This window comes from Theropithecus gelada, chromosome 4 (assembly GCF_003255815.1).
Source record: "Theropithecus gelada isolate Dixy chromosome 4, Tgel_1.0, whole genome shotgun sequence".
Taxonomy (NCBI): domain Eukaryota; kingdom Metazoa; phylum Chordata; class Mammalia; order Primates; family Cercopithecidae; genus Theropithecus; species Theropithecus gelada.
Genome location: NC_037671.1, coordinates 41,695,876 through 41,717,323, shown reverse-complemented (window position 1 = coordinate 41,717,323; position 21,448 = coordinate 41,695,876). Strand labels below are relative to the sequence as shown.

Here is a 21,448-nt window from a genome sequence, read left to right as displayed (position 1 = left end):
AGAGAGCAAATTTGCCATTCATTACTCAACCACTTTTGGTATTTTTGTTTGCTTGTCTTAATATTATTTCTAAATGAAAAGCCATAATTATATATATTTTGGGGGTATATTGTGATGTTTTGATATATGTATACAATGTGGAATGTTTAAATCAAGCTAATTAACATATTCATTGCCACACTTACCCAGATTTTTTTTGTGGTGAGACATTTGAAATTTACTCCCAGCAATTTTGAAATGTCCATTATTACTCATTGTGGTCACCCTGCTGTGCAGTAGATCTCAAAAACATTCCTCCTGTCTAATTGAAACTTTGTACCCTTTGACCAACATCTCCCTCTCCTGACCTCCTACCCCTGGTAACCACCATTCTAGGCTCTATTTCTATGAGTTCAATTTCTCATAATATTTCAGATTCTCACATAAGTGAGATCATGCAGTATTTGTCTTTCTATGCCTGGCTTATTTAACTTAGCATAATGTCCTCCAGTTTCATTCACATTGTTGGAAATGACAGAATTTCCTTCTCATTTAAGGGCTAATAGTATTCCATTGTGTATATATACCACATTTTATTTATCTATTCATCCGCTGATGAATTGATTCAATGTCTTGGCTATTGTGAACAATGCTACAATGAACATGGAAATGCAGATATCTCTTCAACATACTGATTTCAGTTCCTTCAGATATATACCCAGAACCAAGGTTGCTGTATCACATGGTGGTTCTATTTTAGTATTTTGAACAACCTCCATACTGTTTTCTATGACAGCTGTACTAATTTACATTTCCACCAATGGTGTACAAGGGTTCCCTTTTCTCCATATCCTCACCAGCACTTATCTTTCATCTTTCTTATAGCCATTTTAACAGGTGTGAGGTGATATCTTATTGTGATTTTAATTTGCATTTCCCTAATGATTAGGGATGTTGAGCATTTTCTCATGAACCTGTTGGCCATTTGTTTGTCTTCATTAGAGAAATATCCATTCAGGTCCTTTGCCCATTTTTTTAATTGGGTTATTTGTTTTCTTGCTGTTGAGTTGTTTGAGTCCATTGTATATTTTGAATATAAACCCTTTATCAGATGTATGGTTTGCAAATATTTTTTTCCACTCCGAGTTATCTCTTTAGTCTGTTGATTATTTCCTTTGCTGTGCAAAAGCTTTTTAGTCTGATATAATCCAATTTGTCCATGTTTGTTTTGTTGTCTATGCTTTCAGGGTCATAGCCAAAAAAATCATTGCCTAGACCAGTGTTGTTGAACTTTTCCCCTTATGTTTTTTTCTGGTAGTTTTACAGTTTCAGATCTTATATTTAAGTCTTTCATCTATTTTGAGGTAATTTTTCTATACGGTTTGAGATAGGGATCCAGTTTTATTCTTGAGCATGTGGATATCCAGTTTTACCAACACCTTTTATTGAAGAGACTGTTGTTTCCCCATTGTCTGATCTTGGCACCTTGGTCAAAAATCAACTGGCCATAAATATGTAGGTTTATTTCTGGGCTTTCTCTCTTGTTGCATTGGTCAATGTGTCTGTTTATCACAGTGCCCTGCTGTTTTGATTACTATAGCTTGGTAGTATATTTTAAAAACAAAGAGTGTAATGCCTCCAGCTCTGTTACTTTTGCTCAAGATTACTTTGACTATTGAAGGTCTATTGTGGTTCCAGATGAATGTTAGGATTTTTTTCTATTTCCATAAAAAATAACATTGGAGTTTTCATAAGGATTGCATTGAATCTGTGTGTTGCTTTGGGTAGTATGGATATTTTAACAATATTAATTATTCAAATCCATGAATACAGGATATCTTTCCATTTATCTGTGGGTTTTGTTCCATTTCTTTCATCACTGTTTTGTAGTTTTCAATTATACCTCCTTAGTTACATTTACACCCAATTTTTGTTTGTTTGTTCTTTGGGGTTTTTTGTTGTTGTTATCATTAATGGATTTTTTTTTAAATTTTTCTTTTGGATAGTTTGTTGTTAGTATATAGAAATGCTACTGGCTTTTATATGCTTATTTGGTATCCTGCAACTTTACTGAACTCACTTATCAACCAGAAGTTTTTTGGCTGAGTCTTTAGGGTTTTCTATATATAAATTCAAGTCATCAGCAAACAGAGACAATTTCAGACTCCTTGCCACAGAGCTGACCATGGCTGTGGGCCATCAGCACCATTGAAGGCCTCCATAAGACACGGTTACTACACTGCTCTAGCCATATTTACTCACAGACACCACTGATCACTCTTTCTTGCAAAAAAAAACACAATCACATCCAAGAAGGGGCTGTCTATTCCTTCAAGCACTGATCCCAGATGATCTTGTTACCAGTTGTCAGAGCCATTTTTTTTTTCATCATGCAAATGTGCAGAAATCATAGGTGCTGCTTTGAGCAAATTAGGCATTTGACCAAACATATAGAAGACAAAATTCTAGCCTCTGCATCTCATCTGCTAGACTAGAATGTATTATGGCTGGCCCCTCCATCTGTCCTCTTTTTCCTTTACACATGATGAAAATCGCCATCTGTGCTTGGCAAATCTTGGACCCAGAAAGGCCTCGGTGTTTCCTAGGAACAGTTCTGTTGCATGTGTAATGGAGTTGGGTAAGTCTTTCCCATCTCCCCAGAGAAGGTGATGATTAGTTTGGGAAAGACCAACCAACAGGAAACCAAGGTTGGCTGTGCTGAAATACAAATGATGGGTGCTAAATAACAAATAGAAAGCTTTAAGTGGTATTTTGAAAATCCTGATATCTATTTGAGTGAGGGAGCTGTTGTAAAGAGCCAGGAGCCTGCCCAGGAGAAAGGGTAGTGAATTGTGGAGGATGCTTTTACCAATTCTGTAATGTTCTATTTAAAATTAAAAAATGAAACTGCAGAAAACTATTTAGATATTTCAAAATATAGTCAGTACATGGGTGTTATTTATATCATTCTCTGAACTTTTTGTGTTTGGAAGGGTTTATAATAATTCCCAGAACTCTATGAAGGATTAGATTCCAAGGCTTCATAGATCAAATAAAAATTACTTTTTTAGTGGAATCCTTGTGATAGAAATCGTAGTAAAAAGTGAATCCCAATTCAATTCTTATTAATCTTAATTCTCCTCACTACCATTTATGTCAGGATCGTTTTACTTAAAAGTGAAAACAGAAAATTTACCACTTATTTTCTTCCCCAGGCACATCCTGATTTTTGGTAGGGACTTAATAGCTGTCGATGGTGTGCCTGACATGAGTGATACAGGGAAGTGCCCTGAAGGTTAGTTTTTTGTTGTTCTCTCATCGTCTCTTTCCATCTTCATAGGAGGGAACGTTCTTCCTCTGCCCCTGGATGGAAATTGATCCACTCCGTAACTGAATTGGTCATTCATTGTTAATTACAAACCAAAAAGAGTGGTCATTTTATATTGTAATTGCGATCTTAATAATTCCAATTTCACCAAGAGATAAGACTTCTCTCCCTTACCCCAACTCAGGCCAACTGTCAGGAGGAGAGGGAAATCGTCATCAGCTTCTGTCTTTCTAACTCCATCCCTTCCTCAGCCTGCTAAGGCTCAATTTCCTCAAGAAGGGATTAGAGGAAAGAAGAAAGGGAGGAAGGGCTGTTGGTAAAATCTCACTTGAATGGTTCTGCTGTAATGTGGCCTTGGACTCTCTGGGCCTGGTAGATATTCAAAGCAGACTCTTCCCAATTTGGGGTGCTTTCATGGGTCTCTGGAGGTCCTTCACTAGCAGGTCCCTTAACTTAAGGGAATGTGCCTTACTGGACAGTTCCTTACCCAGTTTGAACCTATATGGGTCGGAGTCCTAACAGGAAGCAGATGTCAGCACTCCGATGAGACGTTGTGAAGATAATTGGATAAAGACCTATCTACAGAGGCATAAGCAGAGTGTAGGGAAACTGCAAGGGAGAGCACCCCAGAGATAGTCACTGCAGCAAAGCAGGAAGCATTGCTGTCCCTAGGCCTGGACAAGACAGGGAGAAGTCACTGGAATTTAAAAACTGTCAGGGCTGTGCAGAAAGGCCCTCGCCATCTGATACTGTGACCTTCAGTCAAGTCATGTGTCCAGCTTGTGACCCCGCAGAGATGTCTCCCGTGAAGAAACAGCTTGGCCACTCTCTCCTCCTACCCTCCAGTTGCTTGCTGCTGTTCCCCACTTTGGGAGCCCAGACAGAGGGTGTAAGGAAAGTAAAAGAGGGTAGAGAAGCCAATGGGCTAGAAATAGGCCCAGCATACCACCCCCAGGTTGCCCGCCTCCAAGTTTCCTTCTCCTGCGTTCCCATTGCCCCTCTGGTGGCCCCGTGAGAAAGAATGTGTCAAGTGTTGCAGTAGAGGAGCTCAGAGGCGGGCTGGAGCCAGCTCCCACTGGCTCACAAGGGCTGATTGTGTGTGTTTTTCCCCAACTCCAGATTCAGGAACAACATGTTGGTAGACTGAACAGGAGTATTTGCACCCCCAAAATTGGCAAACACTGAAAATCAGGGCTTTTTTCTTCCAGAGAGCTGGTTGTTAAACACTTACCAGCACACCACTAATCCAAAGTGCCCCTAACCTGCCTCTCTTCTGTGCTTATAGCCCGTGTTGGGTCAACAGAAACACAGTAGTAACCCTGCTCTTACCGCTAGCAGATCATCAGCCCATTCCCCACCCTCTAGAGCTCCTGAAGAAAAATCAGACAGTAGTGCTCTCTGGCCTTCTTGCCCCCTACCTCCAACACCCACACAGATCCCTGAGAATTCTCAGCAAACTTTCTGCGTGGTCTCTCAGGCTCCCTCACTGGCCCTGAGGGAGGAAGATGCATCTCCCCACACACCACCCCCAAGGAGGGAGAGGAGGTAGGCTTAGGCAAACTGCTTGCTCTTTTTCAAGGAATTCTCGTCAAACATTTATTTTGGCCCTTTTCAAATGCTGGTGTGAGTGTGTGGATTGTCTAGCCAGCTCTCGCCATTTCACTTTGAAAATGTGCCAGTTCTACTGTGTGGTCTGTCTCAGAACTCACTTTTGACTCCAATATATGATAAGTTATTGCCAAATGAAAGGATAAATTTACAAATTGGCTAGTAGCAGGTATGTTTTCCAAAAGTAGAGGGAGACAGCTTTATGAAGGATCCGCAACTCAATTTTTAAAACTCCTGAAATTTCTCTGATCAGCCAGTTAAGAGAATTGATGGAACCCTACTAACCATCTTCATTAGAGGTTTTCATAGGAAGAAGGCCTGTGCTGGCTCTTATAGGTGCAAGAAAAACTGCTCTCACCCCAAAAGATCATATGTGTCCTGAGAACACTGCCCCTGGCTGGTCCAGTGCGATAAAGATGCAGCTGGATTGTAGGCATGGCAAGTTTCCTACTAAGGTCTCTGAGAAGCCACTGCACTGAGCCATATGGTCACAAGTCCATGAGGCTAAAGCGACAGGAGGGAGAACTGCCAAGGTACTCAAAGCTTTGAGAGAAACCTGAGTTCAGAACTTCAAGCACACTTCCGGTAGAGGAGTGAGAAAGTCACAGTGGACTGGAAGGCTGCCCCGGAGGGGTAGGCTGGGAGAGGTGCTATGTGCCAGGGTAAAAGGGGGACCTTGTGGGTCAGACCCAGAAATCACCGTGCCAGGCTCTTAGTGGTGGTGATAAGAGAAATGCAGACCAGTAACAAAAAGATATATCTGGGGTTCCAGCAGAAGGAGTGGTGGAGAGAGATGAGAGAGAGCTCCCATTTGAACAGAGGTGACCACGAATGGGATCCATGCCAAGTTCAAGCAGTAATAAGACTAGGAATGTCTTCCCTGTGTATGGCGTATGGCCCTAGGGTCTCCTTTATATTGCCGACTGACCCTAGTGCACGCTGACCCTCTGACTTTATGGTCTGCCTCCTCCACAGAGAACATGGTGGTGAGAAGGAGCAGATCTGAAGGAGAGAGGCCGCCATCCCAGGGGACAACCTTGGGCAGAGGCCCACACTCATAGCAGGGAAGATTACTCACACAGGAAGAGATGGTGGACGGCCTTCTAGGAGGAGACTGTCAGGGCCAGGGTTTTGCTACAAGCAGGCATCTGGCACGTTGCTGATTGTACTAAAGTACAGCCATTTATCTTCTCACAGAGTGCCGTGCTCTTCCTGAAGGGAAGGCAGTGGCAGTGAGCACAGGGCCTGTGGCGGTGTGGGTGAGTGTGCCCAAGAAATTATCAGGCACAGCCATGTATCGCAGGGTCATTTAGCACACCCTTAAATCTGGGCATGCCTGGGGCCGCTAAGGTATTACAAAATCAACACCAGGATGGATGGCAGCACTGAGCACCCGTCGGCATGTGACCGCTCCAGCTGATAATAAATTTGAGCCATTAAACAGGCAGTGGTCTGATTGGGAAGCCAGAATCTGCCCCTGAGCTGCTGACCATTGTGGTAATTGAGCTATGAACACCATCAATCTCCGTAAGAATAGACACTTTGACTTCTCGAACAAGGTGAGGCTGAAGTGATCTATGGTTGTGTGAGACAGCTGAGCCCCAAGGAGACCCAGAGTGGGTATTCAGCAAATGAATCATTAATTGGATAGTTGGATGGCCAAGACGACCAGCTGGAGTGCCTCCTGGCTCTGATGTCTTGTCTGCCATGGTAGAGCCACATAACTCACCGCCCCTTCCCACGCAGGGCACTGGCTAGGCAACGGCCATGTGGGCCCCATAGCCTTTGCTCTACAGAAGCCCAGAGGGCCCCTTTTGGCTTTGGTGAATGGTCAGAAATTTCAACATCATCCTCTTTGAGATTCCTAGTCCAGCCAAGGGCATGGAACAGGCCGGCTGTGGGTATTCTATGGGCTGACCCTGGAGCACAGGTAGATAGCTCTTCACACCCAGCAGGCAAGCTGCAAATGCCATGTGGGACTGGGGCACAGGTCATGGATTTCGGTTATTAAAGGTCAGACATCACAGGCCAGCACCAGGGGAAGACACTAAGACTTTCTCTCAGCCCCAACCCAGATCTGAAAGGCATTCATGGAAAAGAGCAACACCTTCAAACACCAACGATGAGTCAATACAGACTTCAATAATCTGCCCTGTGGCTTCCTTCATTATCGGAATCACTTACAGAGGAAAGGGCACCAGCTTTGAAATCAGACAGAGCCAGTTCTCCCCCTAGCTCTGCTTACTGGCAGCGCCATCCTGGGCAGGTTACTTCCTCTATCAGAGCTCAGTTTCCCCACCTAGAGTGGGAGTTGTAGATTATACAAGACAATACCTATGACATTTCTAACCCATATAGCAGCTGTGCGATGGTTATCATTATTCAGATTTTATCAAGCACCTACAAGGGCCAGATGCAGGCAGTTTCAACCTTACAGAGAGTGTGTTTTCCTGGTTGCAAACCCCTGAAGCCCTTTTTACTTTTATCACAGTGGCTCCCAAAGGTCTAGAAAGCAGGCAGGCATGTAGGGGACATGCTAGCTCCCACACACCATCCTGTCTAAACGTCTGCAGGGCCTGTATTCTCAGTAACTTCTGCACGGAGTACTTGCATTAAAACTGGGCTTGAAGCCATAAGCAGTGTTTCTTAACAAGGGGTGAGCCTCGGAATCACCAGGGGACCCTACCGACAAATTTTAACTCAGTAGGTCTGGAGTAGGGCCCAGCTGTCTGTGTGCTTTTATAAGCTCCTTAAGTGATTCTGATGTGCACCCCCAGTTGAGAACCACTGAACCAAAGAAACGATTCTGCACATTTCAAACATCAGATAACTGCGTGGGAGAGAGAGCATTTGAGAGGAGGGCATGGGGAAGTGGGACAAGGAGTTGCGGAGATCTTTCCAGTAGAAATTATGTCAGGAAGAAGGGGGTCCACATCTTGGCTGGCCCTTCCCAGCAAGAGCCCCTCTGGTCCTTGCACGGCTAATTCCAAAACACCCGTGACTTCAGAGATAAGGTCAGCCTGGGACTGTGCGTCCTCCCAAGTCGAAGCTTCAGTTTCTGTTTGACTGCTCAGGGCTTCTTCCTTGTGTGCCATTCAGACCTACAGAAACCCTTCTCTTGCTTTTGTACTGCTTTGGAGACAGCTGCCTCCCCACAGATGAACAGTGTGACCTCACAGGCCACTCGGGACTGTGACCTCCTGTGCTGCTGTCCCAGCCAGAATCCTGTCCTTGAAAGGAGGGCTCCTTGTGCCTCCTGTCAGGTGGTGGGAGGTTCTGTCCCTGGCCAGAGTCCCCGTGGGGATGGAGACCTACAAAACTCAAATGCCCTTTGTAGCTACTCCCTCTTCTTCTGTTCTTGCTCAGTCGCTTTTGTTTGGTTCCCTTTGAGTTCCCAGCCCCTATTTCTCTTCAGAGGTTACTGATGAGCCAAGCCTCAGAACACATCAGAAGCAGCCAGAGGCTGTCTCCTGGTGAGGCTGCAATGCATTGCACCAGGCAAACATCACTTCGGGCAGCAGGCCCATTTGGTTGTCATGACAACGTGGGTAGTTTGTGTCGTGGGGTGTGCTGTGCCCTCATTCTGGCTTCCCAAGGTCCCTTGCCCCAGCTTTCTTTCCCAGACCCTTTCAACAGACTCCCAGCTTCCTGGCGCCACCTCCACATTAACTGTTGTTCAGTTTGGAGTAGCTTTGTCTTGATCAGCAAAAAAACACAAAACACAAAAACACTCAAAAGCTTTCAAAGGAATAGATCGAGCCTATTCCTCTCCTCAAAATACTCCAGCCTCCCATCTCTCTCAAAGCCAGTGTCCTTACCGTGGCTCACAAGATCCGCCAGGGTCTGGTCTCAGTTTCTTCACTGACTTCAGCTCCCACCACAATTTCCCTTACCAACCACTCAGGCGCCCTGGCCTTCTCATTGTTGTCAGATGCAGCAAGCAGGCCCACACCTCAGGCCCTTTGCACTTACTGTTGTACACTCTGCACCCCGATTTCTGCATGCCTGTTCCCTCCCTCCATTCAGGCCACTGCTCAAATGTCCCCCCGCTTAGAGGCCCTCACCCCCCACCTGGCGTGGCAGCCCTCCACTCTGTCATCCTGTCTTTTTACCCCGCTTCGTCTTTCCTCACAGCACCTTCCGATCCCCGGCATGACGCTGCAGACTCAATTATTTGTTGTTTTAGTGTCTGTCTTCCCCCCTGAAATCCCCCTAGAACAGGGGCAGACACATAGTCAATGCTCGATAAACATTTGTTAAATAAGCAGATGAGTGACTAGATTTGGATCCAAAGCCTGGCGCTATTTGGTAGCTTTGTGGCATCGCACAAGCCACCTAGTCACCCTAAGCCTTGGTCTTCCGGACTGAAGCAGAGGTGATCATGTCTGCCAGCTGGGGTGGTGAGAATGAAAGTGGTGTTGCGCGGGGACTGGGCTCCAGTGACTCCTCAGATGGCGCTGTTATCATTCCATGCTTGTGTCAGAGGCATTCAGAATGTGCTCCTTGCCTAAGGCTCCTGAACACCCCACACACTTCCAGGGCACCTGAGACTCTGTGACCTGCGGGGGAACCTGCAAGATGCCCAAGGAAAAGACAACCAGCCATGGGGCAAGGCAAGAGCCTGCCTCCTACAGAGGGGCTCTGTGTTCACACGGGGTGACGGCAGCTTTTATACGGAAGAGCAGGCCAGCCCGGCCCGCCCTCCTACCTTCTGCTGTCTGTTCACGAAGCCCTGGAGACCACCTCTTCTGGCCGGGTGAGATGGGCCTGTGTGAGTCCAGCAGCTCTTCCTCCACCTGCCTCCAGCAGCCTCTCACATGCTGGGCTTGCAGCAGGACGTCTAGCCAGTCACAGCAGAGGGGGGCTTCACTGAATTTCTCAGGGGTGCCCTTGGAGTGGGGACAAAAGTGTTAAAAGGAGGAAGGAGATTCACAGTGTTATTTTTAGCAGTCTGGAAGATACCTGGGGCCATTTCTGAAACTTTTTAAAAAGGAAATAATTTGTCCATTGAAAGTTCTGCCGTTGTCAGTTTCATGTTAAGATACTTCCTTCAGTTTATTTTGTCTGACGACTTTCAAAGAAGACAAGACCAGCAAACATGCGAGGCACTGAGTGCACCCTATACATGGAGTCTGAACACAGCACTGGGGGAAGACACTCAGAGCAGGAGGACCCCAATCTCTGCCCTTGAGAGCTTCCTGTGCCTGAGACTTGGGGGCTGAGGGTGATGTGGACAGGCGGGCTGCCTCATCTGAACCAGTAAATTGCACAAACACAGACGACAGTGTGGACTTCAGGTGGGATGTCGATGGTATCTGCATTTCCTGTGTTTAGATAATGAAATAAGACACGTGCTCTTCCTGTCAATTTAAAGTTGGCAATTGACACAAGGAAAAGGGGGTCACTGGAACCTGGAAGATGACAGACAGAACCATGATCCAGTTAGCATAGTTATCAATAAGCTAATGACATAAAAAACACAGGTAACAAATGGGTAAGGAAGTCAAAGGGGAAGAATAATGACGTGACAGAATAAGGACCTCCAGCAGGCTAGGCTGCCAATAAATGTGAAGTGGTACCTTCAGGATCAAAAGGACAATCACACTGAAACAGAATGCATTTTGACACAATCACTTATTTAAAAAACAGGCAAGTTTTAAAACTGACCACAAGCTTAATAGGGGCCAACCACGACAGAGCTGCTAAAAATCACAAGCAGTGTTGGGGAGGCTGTCTGGTAGAAACATTTAGCTCCTTGGAATCAGAAAAAAACAAATGGGTTCACGTCCCAGCTCTGCTATTTAGCAGCTGTGTAACCTTGTGTTATCCACGGCCCTCTCTGAGACTAAGAATCTGGTTGAAACAAGATGGCAATGCCATCCTTGAAGGGTTGTTTTGAGAATTAGCAATAGGGTACATAGAGGACCTCGACCAGTGCCTAGTAGAATTTGGCAGAACTTAGCACACAGAAAGCCCCCAATAAATGGTCATTGTTAGTAATTCACCTGCTACAAAAATATAGAGCTTAAATTTTTAAAAGGTAAGAGGAGCCCTACTCTACTCTGTACCTTTCAGACCTATGGAATTATTATGTCCAGACCTAGGCTTCATACTTAAGATAAATGGGAAAGTAACCAGGTCACTGAAACTTCAGGGGAGAGATTGAGCAGGAGTCAGTCTAAGAAAAAAAGGGGGGTTGGGTGCAGTGGCTCACACCTGTAATCACAGCACTTTAGGAGGCCGAGGCGGGTGGATCATGAGGTCAAGAGATCAAGACCATCCTGGCCAACATGGTAAAACCCCGTTTCTACTAAAAATACAAAAATTAGCTGGGTGTGGTGGTGCGCACCTGTAGTCCCAGCTACTCAGGAAGCCGAGGCAAGAGAATCACTTGAACCTGGGAGGCAGAGGTTGCAGTGAGTGGAGATCGCGCCCTGTACTCTAGCCTGGTGACAGTGCAAGAATCCGTCTCAGAAAAAAAAAAAAAAAAAAAAAAAAAAAAGTTCCAGACACATGTGGTATTTTGATATTGTTGTTCAGATATTTAAGGGACCATCGGATTAAGAAGAAAAATATGCTATGCTGCTCCAAAGAGCCAAAGTAGAGGTGAAAAGAAGTTAGTGGGAAATGTCTTGGCTCAAAAGTAGGAGGAAACAGAGCTGTCCACCATGAAATGTGCTATCCTGCCAAGTAGTGAGCTCCTCATCCCTGGAAGTATTTGAGCAGAAAGCAGATGACCTTCTGTCAGAAATGTTTTCAAAGGGATTTTTGAATCCAAGGTTCCTGAAGTTAGCCACCTAGCTTGGGCAGTTTACCCTCTTTGAACCTCAGTGTCCTTATCTGTAAAATGGAGTAATAACACTTGTGGCAAATAAATACTATAAGGATTCAGTCGGAGCACATCTGGAAGCATGTGGACCACAGCTGAATCTCCCCTACATGGAGTAAAAAGCAGGGCTGTGTGACTTCTAGGATGTTGTCTATGGAGCTCAGAAAAGCAGGGCAACCACGAAGAGACTCCTAGGAGAATAAAAAGTCCCCATACTCTGGGCTAGGGGAGAGCTGGCTTCAGATGAGCACATTAGCCAGAGCAGGCAACCAGTGGCGGTCACATGGGGGAAGACAGAGGTTGGCATCAGAGGGACGCAGACACGCGCAGCAGCTGATACCTGCTGATGTCCTCAGCCCTTCCCCGGCCCCATCATGGTCCGGTCGCCATGGCTTGGGCTCAACCCTGGTTGTGAATTAACATGGCCTGAGTTCATCAGGCTTGAGAACCACTGCTGCAGAGGGAGTGAAAAACAGGAGACACGATTCTGAGGCTGGAAATTCAGCACTCCACTTGTGCAGAGAAAGATGTCAGATGGTTTAGAGAGGTTTCCTTGTTTGTGAAGGGCTTTTTTTTTTTCTTATGGAGTTTCTCTCTTGTTACCCAAGCTGGAGTGCAATGGTGCGATCTTGGCTCACTGCAACCTCCACCTCCTGGGTTCAAGCGATTCTCCTGCCTCAGCCTCCAGAGTAGCTTGGATTATAGGCACCTGCCACCACGCCTGGCTAATTTTTGAATTTTGAGTAGAGATGGGGTTTGACCATGTTGGCCAGGCTGGTGTCGAACTCCTAACCTCAGGTGACCTGACTGCCTAGGCCTCCCAAAGTGCTGGAATTACAGGCATGAGCCACCGTGCCCAGCCCTGAAGGGCTCTTTATCAGAGGATGGGGAAATGCTATTTTGCATCTTCCCTGGAGACTCAACAGGAAATGAATGAGCTCAATAGTGAAAAGATTAGTAGAGGGAGAATTGCCTTCCAGTGACAGATGTTGGCAGTGGGAGGGACAGCAGAGGGACAATAACCCTGGAAGCCGCTCCTCTCAGGGCTTTCAGCTGAGGAGAGGTTGCCACCAAGAGGCCCCAGAAGGAACTCACAGGGGCCCCCTTCTTCCTGGGGTGCCCTTGAACTCTGTCATCTGCCCAGATATCACACTTTTTCCTTTTACCTTTCTTTCTCACCATCTCATTGCGTTCCTTCTACAGGAATCTCGGAAAACATGGCAGTGCCTCTGATGCCAGACCAGCAGGAGGAGAAGCTGCGATCACAACTGGAGGAAGAAAAGAGAAGGTGCCCTTCCTTTTAGCCACACACAGCCCGAGCCCAGCCTCCCAGGGTCTCAGCGTCATCCTGGAGCTGCCCAAGGCTGCAGCTACTCAGGGACTTGTGGGTCCAGCAGCTGGATCCTAGAATAGCAGGAGGAGGAGGGGCTGCCTTTGAGCAGGCAGGTGTGAAAGGCAGGACCCCAGGCAATGTGAGGTTAGAATGGAGAACAAGCCAAGCCAGGCCCGGGAAGCAGCTGGGCTTGTCCACTGCTGCCACCTACAGGAGCCAAGAAGGATGACCACAGTGGTCTTCCGCATGCCTGTGGCTGAAGCCCACTTCCCTCCGAGTCCTGAGAACGTCATACTCTCACGCAGCTGCAGGCATTTGGGGTCTCCAAACGACTTCACTTACAGAGTGAGGAGCCTCAAGCATAAACAGACATGTAGCCATTCCTGGTATACAGCGTGGTCATCGAATCTTGCTCCACATGCTGATCAAGCTGCATCCATTCATTCATTGATGCATTTAGCACATGTGTGCTATCTCCCCCATGCCATGGGTAGACTCTGGAGAGACTAAAGTCACCTTTCCTGCCTCAAGGAGCCGGTGGTGTCACTGCAGCACACTCCCTTCTTCACCCCAACCCCCAGCTGACCTGGCATGCACCTCCCCTGCCCCGCTACCCACACCTAGGAGATCAAAGCTCCAGGTGCTGGTCTTCAGGTGGCTCCTAGCAGATGTGCAGGTGTCTTCCTACAGAAAGCCCTGACTACCTGAGCCCACATGCTGCGGTCGCTCTCCACTCCCTTGGGGCCCTCCCCAGTCGTCCACCTTCTCTTCTCCCTCGCTTTGTTCATTTTCCTCAGTTTCTTTCCAACCCATTCTGTTTTTGTTTTTGTTTTTTTGTTGTTGTTTCTTTTTGTGTGTGTGTGAAACGGAGTCTCACTTTGTTTCCCAGGCTGTAGTGCAGTGGTGCGATCTCAGCTCACTGCAACCTCCACCTCCCGGATTCAAGCAATTCTCCTGCCTCAACCTCCAGAGTACCTGGGATTACAGGCACCCCTCACCACGCCCGGTTAATTTTTGTATTTTTGGTAGAGACGGGGTTTTGCCACGTTGGCCAGGCTGGTCTCGAACTCCTGACCTCAGGTGATCTGCCTGCCTCGGCCTCCCAAAGTGCTGGAATTACAGGCGTGAGCCACTGCACCCAGCCTCCAACCCATTCTTCTTGTGTCTTTACTCCATCTTCATCTTGTCCCCTTGGCCCACATTTCCAATCTCAGTGTCATCTTAGAGGCCAACTTATATCTTCGGCCTGTTTATTGGACTGTTTCCTGTTGGACAATTTCTGATTCATTCTAGCATTCCCAAAACCAATATATGTGTGCATTCATAAGCACAGTGTTAATTTTGGTCCTCAGCATGAAGGTGAGCCAGTAGAATGATGAGGCAGTTAAGACTGTGGTTCTAGAACCAGACCACCTAGGTTCAGATCCTGGCTCCTCAGTTATCTCTGTCCCATAGAGCAAGTTATATAACCTCTTCATACCTGTCTCAGGTTCCGAATCTGTAAAATAGAGGTATTAATCATAGCATCTCCTCCATAGGGTTGTGAGGATTACATGAGCTTGTATATGTTGAGTGCCTGCAGCAGTGCTTATGCTTTAGTAAGAGCTCAGCAAATGGCAGTTTTCATTCTTGGGGGAGAGGTCATTCATCTCACACACAGATTCCTATGGGCCTACTGGACCAAAATGTCTCCCTCTGCTTTTCTGTGATGGACTCAAAGCCTGGTGCCGTAGCCTGGCCTCCGAAGCTCCTGTAGGGTCCCAGTCCCTGAGCACTAGGGCAGCTCTGCCAGGATTCTGAGACACGGGATTCATTTACAGCCCCCGCTCCATGCCATGCTTTCAAGACAGCAGTGCACTGACTCTTCCCTAATTCCACCGCAGGTATAAAACAATGTTCACTCGCCTGAAAGCCCTGAAGGTGGAGATCGAGCACTTGCAGCTGCTCATGGACAAAGCCAAGGTGAAGCTACAGAAAGAGTTTGAAGTCTGGTGGGCAGACGAGGCCACCAACCTGCAGGTATGGCCTGGGGAACATCAGGGAAGCTGGGGAGGGGCCAGTCATGCAGCCCCACTGGGGCTGTCAAGAGACACAGTGGGGGCTTTGGCCCACAGGCCCCCATGTTCTCAGCCCCTGCTCATGAAGCAGGTGCTCACTGTAGTGACAAGGATGACGGAAGGTCAGGGGTTCATTGTTTCCTTGCTCTCATGCCTAAAATTCTGCCTGATTAATGGAAAAATTAGGGATAAAAGATGCAGCTCCCAAAAATCAGTGGGTTTGCCGCCAATGCTTTGTATGATATTCTCCAGTGATTTCCTACTGACAACATTTATTGTTTTTCTTATCACAGTCATATATATGTGAATATGAATTATAGAAAGTTTACTATGCAGAACAACACAAAGAAAGTAAAAATCATAATTTCCCTACTTAAATGTAATTGATATTAACATGTTTGATTATATTCTTTTACCTTGATTTCTATGCATATATATCCATATGTTTCTATACAAATAGAATCAGGCTGGGCACAGTGGCTCATGCCTGTAATCCCAGCAGTTTGGGAGGCTGCAGCAGGAGGATCACTTGAGCCCAGGAGTTCAAGACCAGCCTGGGTAACATGGCAAGACCCTGTCTCTATCAAAATGAACATAAAAATAATTAGCCAGGCATGGTAGTATGTGCTTATAGTCTCAGCTACTTGGGAGTCTGAGATGGGCAGAGTGCTTGAGGCTGGGAAGTCAAGGCTGCAGTGAGCAGTGATAGACCCACTGCACTCTGGCCTGGGTGACTGAGCAAGGCCCTGTCTCAAAACAATAATAATAATAATAAATCATATAGCTGTTCAAGTATCGCAAATGGCTTTTAAAAAATTAATTGTAGGCCAGGCGTGGTGGCTCACACCTATAATCCCAGCACTTTGGGAGGCCGAGGCAGGCGGATCACAAGGTCGGGAGATTGAGACCATCCTGGCTGACATGGTGAAACCCCGTCTCTACTAAAAATACAAAAAACTAGCTGGGCGAGGTGGTGGGCGCCTGTAGTCCCAGCTACTTGGGAGGCTGAGGCAGGAGAATGGCGTGAACCCGGGAGGCGGAGCTTGCAGTGAGCCGAATTCGTGCCACTGCTCTCCAGCCTGGGCGACAGAGCAAGACTTCGTCTCAAAAACAAACAAACAAAAAAATTAATTGTATAGCATAGCTATTTTTTCATGTTATTATCCTACAGCATTGTTTTAATGGCTGTTTCTGTTCCATCACATAAATATGTTTTAATCTCCTATCATTGAATATTTAGGTGGTTTCTAGTTTTTACTCAAAACATAATGTGTAGATAATTTTTTCCATATTTTCTAGACAAATTCTTAGAAGTTTTCTGTTTGATGAAGGCTGAAATAACCTGTTCATAAGTGTAAGCACAACATCCCAGTTTCAGTTTTCCTCATGGAACACTTCAGTTGTGGCGCAGCAGAAGTGCCAAAATACGCACAATCAGATCACTTGTCTGGCTGGCAGAACGCTTAGTGATTATCTGACAGGCTGATCCCTTCATTTTAAGGACAAGAAATCTGAGAGCCAGAGAAGATGATTTGCCAAGGACATAGCCAAGCAATAACCAGTGTGATACCAAGTGGCCATGTGGCAGGACAACAGAGAAGAATATCTGGATAAAATTAAATACATGAGATAACAAAGAAAACTAGTTAGAATGAAATACGGTTATCAAAATATTCTGAGTTATGGTCTGGGAATACATGTACCACTTTTAAAATGCATTAATTAATAAGATCTAGGTGTGGGCCCAATATTTATCATAACTTCAAAGTAATGATGAAATGACACAATATTTCAAGATCTCTGCACCAACTGTCAGGTGATATGAAAATATGCTTGATTTCTGTGGGTGACAAAGTCACAGGTATTGCTAATACTTCTGTGGTTTGTTGTCTACACTTATCACTGAAAGAAATAATTTCAGGTAGCAGCTAGGGAAAATACTGATGTGATTGGTTCCCATCCACATTGGCAGAGCCCCTGGATTCTGTCTGTGGACCTCAGGTTAAGAGCCCTTCCTAGCAAGTTCATCAGTGAATGAGGCCTTCCCTAGCTGGCGCCCAAGGGAGTCCACCACTGACCGGTCGACAAGGGTCATCCAGTGAAACTCGGGAAGTGTCCAGGCAAAGCTGACATATTCAGACAGTGTATGACTTACAGAGACAGCGAAAGCCTGAGTAGGCAAGGGTGTCAGCTCCATGTGTCCTCTGCACCACAGGATGTCACTGAAACAAAAGGGACCAGATGACAGCAAGGGGGATGGTGGGATACACCGGTACAGAGGGGCCAATTCCATGCTGCCTCTGAGCAGTTCTATAGCCTGCAGCTGTACCCTGAGTGGGCAGAGGCAGAAAGCTCCAAACCTTATCGGAACAAGGGAGGTGACAAGAAACTTCTAGGATAACCTTCTGGGAAGATAGGGAAGCAAGTGGGAAATAACCAGTAGCAACCACTCGCAAGCTTCCTGTATGGCTCACGTTCCAGGAGGGTTACAGGGAATTCTGCCAAGACTTAGACCAGCTGTGATGTATGCCTTGCTCTTGAGGCCTATGTGGGGTCGTGCAACTTGCAGAGCACCATGGCAGAGCTGTTCCCCTACACGAAGTGCTCGGTGGATGTCTCCTGACTTTAGTAGGGGGTTTTTGGGACAAGGAGAAGCAAAACCAGAAAGTATTTTTGAAGAATGAAGATAACATTTTAAACATTTCTTTTCTATCTTTAAAAAGGAATACATGTTCAACTTGGAAAACTTGGAAAGCACAGGAAAGCATAAAGCATAAATTAAATATTACCCATAATTCTACCGTCCCTAGACAATACGTTGACGCCCATCATTATGGTCATTACCATGTCTAGATTTGTTTTTGGCCATACACGTTGTGTACACTAACTTTTATAGCTGGCTTGTTCCCCTTAAGAATTACATCAAGGCCAGGCACTGTGGCTCGCGCCTGTAATCCTAGCACTTTGGGAGGCCAAAGTGGGCACATGACCTTAGGTCAGGAATTCGAGGCCAGCCTGGCCATGCCTGGCAAAACCCCGTCTCTACTATAAATACAAAAATTAGCTGGGTGTGGTGGCGGGCGCCTAATCCCAGCTACTCGGGAGGCTGAGGCAGGAGAATTGCTTGAACTCGGGAGGCGGAGGTTGCAGTGAGCCGAGATCACGCCACTGCACTCCAGCGTGGGCGACATAGCGAGACTCCATCTCAAAAAAAAAAAAAAAAGAATTACATCAAGAACATCTTCCTATGGCATTAGATTCAAGCTAACACTATGAAACTCCCTCTGGGGCCAACAGGTAAACTCTCCAGCAGTGAACTCACTCGATCACACGAAGCCGTTTCTCCAGACATCTGACTCCCTGCATGAACAGTCCCAACTCTTCTCTAACAAAAGGTAAGGTGAGAACTCACCAGAGGTGTTAGAGTTCCCAGAAAAGGCTCCCTACCTTTCTCTTTAACCTATTCCTGTGGCTCTCATGTCTCCTGATAAGCCGTATGATCCAGAAGGATGAATTCCTTTTACCCTTTAATTAGTCGTAGATACTCAGGACAGTGACTTTCAAGCTGGTTGGAGTGCACACCCCTTCAGTCCCTAGTTCTGATAACCAGTAGACCTACTGCCATGGTAACAAGAGACAAGAAGTTTCACAATCAAGCCCTGGTCCTGTCTCCTGAGTGGGAAGAAGAGGTTGGCAGGAATGGAACAGGGTCATAGCATGGGAGAAGAGGGGATTGGGGGACAGTGGTGGTGGGACAGTGGGTAGCCAGCCTACTGAGACACAGGAGAGCTCTTCATCCTAGCCAGGATTCAGGCAGCCTCCAATAGCACATGAGGATGGCCCAGAGCCAGTCTCCCTAAATGATGGGATGACCAGCAGGGACTCTACTTCCCCACAACCATGTTATTGTCTGTTTCCAACCACACAACCCAGGGGGTATTACCAATGATGCATGCCTCCTGCCATTGTCCATCCGATGCCAGAGACCAGGACAGTATGTGTGGGGCCTCCATCTCTGCCACCAAGGAGCAATCCTTTGGGTTTGAAGGGGTTCTGAGCCCTCACATTGGAAATATAAAATAGGGCTTTAAAAAAGGTGTCAGAGGGCCAGGCACAGTGGCTCATACCTGTAATCCCAGCACTTTGGGAGGCCAAGGTGGGTGGATCACCTGAGGTCAGGAGGTCGAGACTAGTCTGGCCAACATGGGGAAACCCTGTCTCTACTAAAAATACAAAAATTAGCCAGGTGTGGTGGCACACGCCTGTAATCCCAGCTACCTGGGGGGCTGAGGCAGGAGAATCGCTTGAAACCAGGAAGCAGAGGTTGCAGTGAGCCGAGATCGCACCACTGCACTCCAACCTGGGTGACAGAGAGAGACTCCGTCTCAAAAAAAAAAAAAGGTGTCAGACAGTCCCCATGATATGATGTGATAAGAGTGGCACTCAACCTCTGTGGCCTTCGTCTCAGAAACCCATAACACCAGTCAAAGAATGAGGAAAACATCAGACACTTCCCAATGGAAGGACACTCTACAAAACACCTGACTAGCACACCTCACATTGTCAAGGTCCCCAGAAAACCAAATGCGAGACTCGGTCACAGCCAAGAGGAGCCTCGGGAGACACACCACCTAGATGTAAAGTGGTGTCCTGGGTGGGAGCCTGGAACAGAAAAAGGCTTTAGAGAAAAACTAAGAAAAGTCCAATAAAGTATGGCCTTTAGTTAATAACAAGTATCAACATCGGTTCAGTGATTGTGGCAAATGCACCACACTAAGGTAAAACTGCCCAATAGGGGAAGCTGTGTACAGGCTACATGGGATCTCTGTGCACTATCTTTCCAACTTTTCTGTACATTTAAAACTATTCTTTTAAAATATATATATATATTCTTAAAAAACAACTATTGGCCAGGCGCGGTGGCTCACACCTGTAATCCCAGCACTTTGGGAGGCTGAGACGGGCGGATCACCTGAGGTCAGAAGTTCAAGACCAGCTTGGCCATCATGGTGAAACCCCATCTCTACTAAAAATACAAAAATACCAGATGTGATGGTGCGTGCCTGTAATCTCAGCCACTCGGGAGGCTGAGGCAGGAGAATCGCTTGAACCCAGTAGGTAGAGGTTGCAGTGAGCCGAGATCACACCACTGCACTCCAGCCTCGGCTACAGAGCAAGACTCTGTCTCAAAAAAGAAAAAAAAAAAAACAACTCTTCTTAAAATTAAAAGGCCAGCAAGTGAGCCCTCAACACCAGGTGGAGATTTTCCTTGGACTTTCCCAGACCCTCCAATCTGGCTGTTGGTGCCAGCACTTCAGCCTGTATTCTAATTTTTTGGAGTGCCTTTGTTTTCGTACTTAAAGAAAACAATGTTTAATGTATATAGATACATATATATGTGTATATATATATAACAAAAGATCAATATGCAGAATATAAACAACTACTATGGATCAATGAAATGAAAAACACTTTTTTTTCTTTGAGACAGGGTTTGACTCTCACTCATGCTGGAGTACAGCAGTGTGATCAGGGCTCCCTGCAACCTTGACCTCCTGGGCTCAGGCAATCCTCCTGCCTCAGCCTCCTGAGTAGCTGGGATCACAGGCATGTGCCACCATACCTGGCTAATTAAAAAAAAAAAAAAAATTGTTTGTAGAGGAAGAGTCTCACCTTGTTGCCCAGGCTGGTCTTGAATTCCTGGGCTTAAGTAATCCTCCCACCTCAGCCTCTCAAAGTGCTGGGATTACAGGTGTGAGGCACCACACCTGGTCAACATTTTTTAAATGGGCATGGGCAGGCAGTTCATGGAAGACGGGTGCTCATTAGCAATGCAAAAGAAAACAAAGCAGTAGCACTTTTCTACCTATAGACTGTTAAAAGTAATGAAATCATGGTATAGCAGCAAGTGTTGATTGCATGGTGGGGCAGCAGGTCCTGTCCTAGGCTGCTGCTGTGTGCCACTCTCTCAAGGGCTTTCCTAATGTTTACCCAATTAGTGACCACCATGACTTTGAGGCAGGCCCTATTATAATCATTGTCAGCTTCCAGATTAGGAAATTGAGAAATAGACAGGTCAAATGACTTGTACCAAGGTCATTCAGCTAGAAAGCAGCTTTTGTCACCTATTCCATATTTTCTTCTAGTTCCTACATCATTTTGTGTTTTTATATTTAGATCTTTAATCTTACAATGTATCTTTGCATATGGGATGAGGTAAAAATATAACTTCTTTTTTCCAAATGGATAGATGTCTCATGTGAGCCAATCTGGGATATGATCATCTGTCTAAGCCTAAACACTTTCAGCCCCAC

At 46.3% G+C, this 21,448-nt stretch overlaps 1 protein-coding gene across 3 annotated transcripts in view; it reads left to right on the top strand.

The window, feature by feature from the left end:
* Positions 1–21,448, top strand: part of KIF6 (kinesin family member 6) — a 375,342-nt gene that overhangs the window by 336,210 nt on the left and 17,684 nt on the right. For all 3 annotated transcript variants that reach the window (XM_025382856.1, XM_025382857.1, XM_025382858.1), the window contains 3 exons: positions 12,948–13,032; positions 14,961–15,096; positions 18,432–18,529. In XM_025382856.1, the coding sequence (XP_025238641.1) occupies positions 12,948–13,032; positions 14,961–15,096; positions 18,432–18,529 (319 nt within the window). The remainder of the gene's footprint in view (positions 1–12,947; positions 13,033–14,960; positions 15,097–18,431; positions 18,530–21,448) is intronic.